Raw genomic sequence first — 5,810 nt, forward strand, 5'->3', positions numbered from 1 at the left:
TTGAGTATCCTTTTTCTTTTTTGTTTTTTAAATTGCCTATTTAATTTTTCATTGCCTCGGTCTTTATTGGAGGCTATAAATAAGCTGACTCTACCTATGGAGCAACCGAATTGAAATTCCGGAGCTCAGTATTGAACCCGGGACCAAGAGGATCGAACCCAATGACCCTCCCACTGAGCTATCGCTCAGTTTCTCCAAAAGAGTATCCTACAACTGCAAGAGAGGCGTGCAGTGCCGCTGCCCTCAGTTATGGAAGTATTCTCTTGATACCATAATAGAATTATCTAAGGCTACTAGGATGAGGCAAGGAGGATGATTGATATACACAGAAGGTAGCTTCTGGATATCTGAACAGGAAGGAACAAGGAAATAATGCAGTGGGCGTAGGGGTGCAAGTTTTGTACCCCTACACTAAACTAAGAAAAAAATAAACTAAGTGGTGACCCCGAACCACCAATTGGGTAACCCTAAGTGGGGGAAAATGCCCAAATGTTTGGTTTAGGGAATATATAGGGTTATTCTTTGCCTACTTCAGTATTATGTATTGCTGGTAATTATATGAAGAAATATGGCATGTTGCCAGATTATGTCGTGAGAAAAGATGTTCAAGGTCAGCATGATGCTATGCGGAAGCAGCACCTCTGATTGCATAATTATGCCCTGGCATATGGAACATGAAAGAATCAGCTTCAGAGTTTCAGTAGCAAAAGCATATGGTCTGTCATGCGATGTCGTTTGAGCCTGTAAGGGGAGAATAGCATACTAGTCAGTTCATTGTCAACAGTCAAGCTACTGAAAATGGAGCTTTAATAAAGAGTCCAAAAATCATTTGTCGCATGTTCGATCCTCAGTAACCTCCCAAACCAAGGTCAATTCTTCTAAATGATCCCTGCAGTTCCATGTTACACTCAGATTACAAGTCTGATATGGTTGCCAGTGGCCACAGCACCAATATTAGGAGCAGTTGTGTTGAAGATTTCAGGGAATAATATCAACAAATGCAAGGAGCATTTGAATACACACTTGAGATGATGGCAGAAGAGGGCTGTTCTCACAAATTCAATCTCCACAAATATCGTACATACAACTGAACAAAGGGAATAAAAGGAATATAATAGAAAAGATAAAGCCATTTCTGCAACTAAAATTTCAAGCAGATGGCCAGTAGCAGCAGTGAATCTTCATCAGTACTGCAGTACAATACCTAAACTACTAGCAGGTGCAGCATCCCATCCAAGATGCCAAAGAAATGTTCAATCTTGCAGCACAATCACAGCAGAATCCCGATCAGACCATGTAAGTCATACCGACACGCATGATGTTTGAGTGAGGGACCTTCAGGGTTGCAGTGCCAGCCCTGCAATTCCTCCTGAGGAATGCGTAGAAATAGTTGATGATAAACTTCTTCGTGAAGAATGATTCCTTCCTCGCCCTCACGTCGCCATGGGCCAAGAGATATGTGAACCCAGATGCCATGGCTTCTCTCAAAGTTGCCAGCTCGTACTCTAAACCAGGGTCTTCTTCTGCAGACATGGAGCTGGAGGGAAGTAAAGGAGCACTACCTTCCGAGGTGACAATTCTGTTGTCATCCACCAATCTCTGATCAGAAAGCAGTGGAACGCGCAGATCCCCAGCGCCAGCAGGAGATGGAGGTACGTCAGATACAACAGAAACGTCGTCACGCTCTGCCTCCATTGTGTTCGCTTCAAGCGCGATTTCCTGGGCTTCCCTCCTCAGAAATTTCTCAAGGCTCTCAACCAAAAGTTGCTCAAAGAAGCCATGATCCTCTTTCCTTACATCCTTATAACCATAGCGCGCAACACAGCGAAACATGTGGTAGTCCTTCTGGCCAACCCTTCGGAACAGGAACCTTTCTTCAAGCGGGACAGACGGGATGGGAACATACTTTATGCAAACGAATACGATAGTGGAGTGCATTGCTGGCAGTGTGACCAACAGTTGGCCAAAGATTGACGGGATACCCTGGACCAGCTCGTTGTACACAAGTCCAATCCCTGGAACTCTCACGGTGCCAAGTGTGGCTCCCAGGTCAAGAATGAAGTCTAGGGATATCTTGCCACGCATCTCGCTCTGGTACTTCAACACACTTCCGTAGTTCCATGTGTACATTATGCAGAGAAACAACGATGAGAAAGCCAGAGGTAACCACCCTCCTTCTTGTATCTTTGACAGGACTGCTGTTAAGTAAACAAACTCTACTACACCAAAAAGAATAGGGAAGCAGACCACAAGGAACAAGTTGGTTTGCCATATAAGAAGCATCACCAAAGTCACCAGTGCAGTGCTAACCATCATGACTCCAACTTCAGCAATGCCTGAAAAAATCGTGAAAATCGTATCAAAAACTACATAAAGCAGTTAGAGTAAAGATGTAATTGTATGTTCTCTGAAGATCAAAATACTGACCATATGCATTAGCAATATCGTTGGTACTCCTGAAAGTGGCCACGATGATGATGCACATGACCATGAGAAACCAATTCATCACTGGTATGTAAATCTGGCCCATGACTCTCTTGGAAGTATGAATTACTTTAATCCGGGGAAAGCAACCAAGAGCCATAGCCTGCTTTATGCAAGAGAAGGTCGCAGATATCATAGCTTGGCTAGCAATCATAGCAGCAAGTGTAGCAATCACAAATACTGGCCAGAATAGAGCCTCTGCATTGCAGATCAAAAGATTAACTTATACAGTGAACATCAAGTAGATAACTGTTTAGAGTGATTATAACCTAATCAGCCTGATACATTTCCTGCCAGCTGTAAGCCTTACTTGGTACAGAATCATAAAATATTCTTTCTACTGCAAGTGGATTTTTCATCAAAAACGCGGCTTGACCCATGTAAGCAATAAGCAGGCAAGGGAATACCACAGCGGTAAATGCTACCTGGAACATAAAAAGAAGCAAAAATGAGTTAATGATAAATGGCCCAAACAATTCTATAAAATATTAAATATTATGTAAAATGCACATCAACTCAGAAAAAAGGACTCAGTTGACTAGTTAACATATTAACCTGTATTGATTTGACAGAGAAATGGCCCAAATCAGCAAACATTGCTTCAGCTCCTACAGTTGTAAAAGTTAATGAGAGCACTCAATGGGACACACATAATCTTTAGCGTCAGCGTTTAATGAATGGCCAAATCAATGAAAAATCAGCATTCTTGAGTTACCCAGCACGCACAGCACTACTGAAACAAGTGATGGGAAATCAAGTACAGGATGCACTGATACAGGTAAGTAGCATGAAACGATGGATGAAAGAGTATTTTCATCACTCATGATATTCTTTTGTTTGAGTGCAACATGCTTGGTAGTGCTAAATATAAGAGTTCAAAAATATTGATTCTTTAGCAAGAATATATTTGAATATAAAACACTGATCCTTGCTTCAAAAAAAAAAAAGATAGTAAGGCTGTTGCTGGAGTAAAGAGGTACCTGTGATGCACAAGACACAACCACCAAGAGCTGACCATGCTTTAATGCCGTTAATCTTGAAAAACAAATAGATATACACTGGATTGAATGCTTTGACAACGGATATATCATATTTAATAATATTATAAATTCCGATGGAGCCCAAATTAAGAAACCACAGTGCCAAAATAGGAGCAAACATGAATCCAACTTTGCCCGTCCCAAACCTCTGCACGCTAAACAATAGCAGAAGAACAAAGATGGAGATGACTACAACAGCATCTGCGGGAAAAAAAAAGGAGGGAGAAAACAGCACTTATTCATGCGACCAAGTAAATGAAAAGAGATCTTAATGTTTGGCCAGTGAGCCAATGCAAAACCAAATTGTTCTAATATTCATGAAGGGGTTTGCATATGAAATATCAAACCTGTGTCAAACCCAGGAACTTGACCCTGGAGGCCACTGACAGCAGACATGACTAAAAATAAGAAAGAAAAGGAGGATCAGGTGAACAGTTATTACATAACATCTGCTGGCGGAGAGAACTAGGACCAAAAGTGCGTGTATGAAGCACCTGACATTGATGGAGTGAGAATGCCATCTCCGATTACCATGGAAGTCCCCATCAGAACCAAGAACAAGAGAGTGTTTTTGAAGAGTGGCTTCTTTTCTAGGTAGTCTTTGACACACATAGCACGCTCAAGTTCAGGAGTTGGCAACTTAAGCCTAAAACTAGAGATTTGTTCATCCACACGCTGCTGATTCGGAAGCAGACTAACTTTTGCATACCTGCAAATCAATGAATACAGTGCAAAAGTACCCCCTGCATACAATGAGATGATAACACCAGTAAGTCAACCAACTCAGAGATGCGCATACCCAAATGACAGTCTACAATCATGATGTATTCAAACGAAAATTGTAAAATGTGCATCCTACCTTCACCATTGTCGTTAGCTTTCAGCACTATAAAGACGTATTTCGCGAAAGGGATTAACGCGATCGTGTACATGACCAGCGAAAGCGCTCCCAGGATCTCGACCTCCGACTTTATCGGCACCTTGCTGAACACATCGCTGAAGACATAAAGAGGGCTTGTGCCCATGTCGCCGTAAACCACACCGAGGGTTTGAAACGCCATCGCGGCAGTGCTCAACAAGGATAGTTTCTGGTGCAAATTGAAGCTAAGAGGTGTCGGTCATTGGGATCATGATTCTTGAGTAGAATGTTAGCATCTGAAGAGCACATGTTTCCATATTCCGGACACGGATAAAGAATCCATGCCCAACCAAAATTGCGCCAAAGCTCATCAAGACCACATCTAGATTCGCCAATACGAGGGAGGATTCCTATCATCCCCTGGACGCCCTCCGGGAGAACAACGCACCTTGTCGCTGTGTCCGTGCGCGCCGCGCACGTTCATGGCCTCGACGTCGAGCGAGTCGACCCGACGGGGCCGCTTCCCGAGCCGCCGCCGGAACGCTCCCGAGGACGCCCGCGACACCGCCGCCGCCGCCGCGTCCCCGACCGAGCGGTCCTCCTCGAGCGAGTCGACCTCGCTGCCGTCCACCCACCGCGATCCCCCCGACCGCGTCGGCGTCAGGAACCGCGCCGACGGAGGCTCCTCTTGGATCCCGCCGTCGTCCATTGCGCCGGCGACGGCCGGGTTCGCGGATCCGAGAGAGCGGCGGGCGGGCTGGTCGGAGCGGCGAGAGGGGTGAGCGAGCGATACGGGGTACTGTACGGCTAGGATGGGTTGCCATGATGATCACGCTTGGATTTATTTATTTACTATTTCATCGAGATATGGAATGATTGGTGGGGCCACCGTAACCAATCAGCATGACGGTGACGTGTCACGTGTGGATCTATCTTCCTGGGATTGGTCCGCTCCCCTGTTATTAGGAATATTAGTAATTGAGTAGATATTGAATTCCATAGTGAAATGGATTGGTTGTTTCTTTCGTTATTTTGTTTGATGTATATATATATACATACATATACGTACATATATATACATACATATACATACATATATATATATACACACATATACATACATTATATATGATGGTGATTATGAAATAGTGTTGTTCGGGAGATATCTCTCCAACAGAGACTAATAACTGCTATTGATGGTTATAGAATTGATCATATATTTTCACTTGTAACACCGCAACGATCGAGAGTTTCTCTCGCGGGACGCTGCAAGCCTGGGATTGGTCCGCTCGTATCCGGGGACGGCTTCTTCTGCTCTGCTGTTATTAGGAATATAATTGAGTAGGTATTGAATTCGATAGTGAAACCGATTGGTTCTTTCTTTCATTGATTGTTTGACGTATATATATATATATACATGATAAAAA

General features: G+C 43.7%; 1 protein-coding gene across 1 annotated transcript; it reads right to left on the reverse strand.

The window, feature by feature from the left end:
- Positions 1-1,029: 1,029 nt before the first annotated feature.
- LOC133897412 (potassium transporter 23-like) lies at positions 1,030-5,202 on the reverse strand. The gene is made up of 9 exons (XM_062338142.1): positions 4,832-5,202; positions 4,384-4,612; positions 4,019-4,267; positions 3,872-3,922; positions 3,465-3,725; positions 3,040-3,092; positions 2,795-2,909; positions 2,428-2,682; positions 1,030-2,336 (listed from the first exon to the last, which is right to left on the reverse strand). The coding sequence occupies exons 1-9, from the start codon at positions 5,090-5,092 to the stop codon at positions 1,288-1,290; spliced, it is 2,523 nt and encodes an 840-aa protein (XP_062194126.1). The 5' UTR covers positions 5,093-5,202; the 3' UTR covers positions 1,030-1,287.
- Positions 5,203-5,810: the final 608 nt, after the last annotated feature.

Source organism: Phragmites australis, chromosome 17 (genome assembly GCF_958298935.1).
Source record: "Phragmites australis chromosome 17, lpPhrAust1.1, whole genome shotgun sequence".
Classification (NCBI taxonomy): domain Eukaryota; kingdom Viridiplantae; phylum Streptophyta; class Magnoliopsida; order Poales; family Poaceae; genus Phragmites; species Phragmites australis.

What these genes read in the sequence shown, in the direction of transcription:
- LOC133897412 (XM_062338142.1), bottom strand. Translation starts at nt 5,092, where the DNA reads ATGGACGACGGCGGGATCCAAGAGGAGCCTCCGTCGGCGCGGTTCCTG. An exon ending in AGTTCCTGGGTTTGACACAG is followed by an intron (nt 3,726 to 3,871) that starts GTTTGATATTTC and finishes TTTTTCCCGCAG; the next exon opens with ATGCTGTTGTAGTCATCTCC. An exon ending in CGATATTGCTAATGCATATG is followed by an intron (nt 2,337 to 2,427) that starts GTCAGTATTTTG and finishes CGATTTTTTCAG; the next exon opens with GCATTGCTGAAGTTGGAGTC.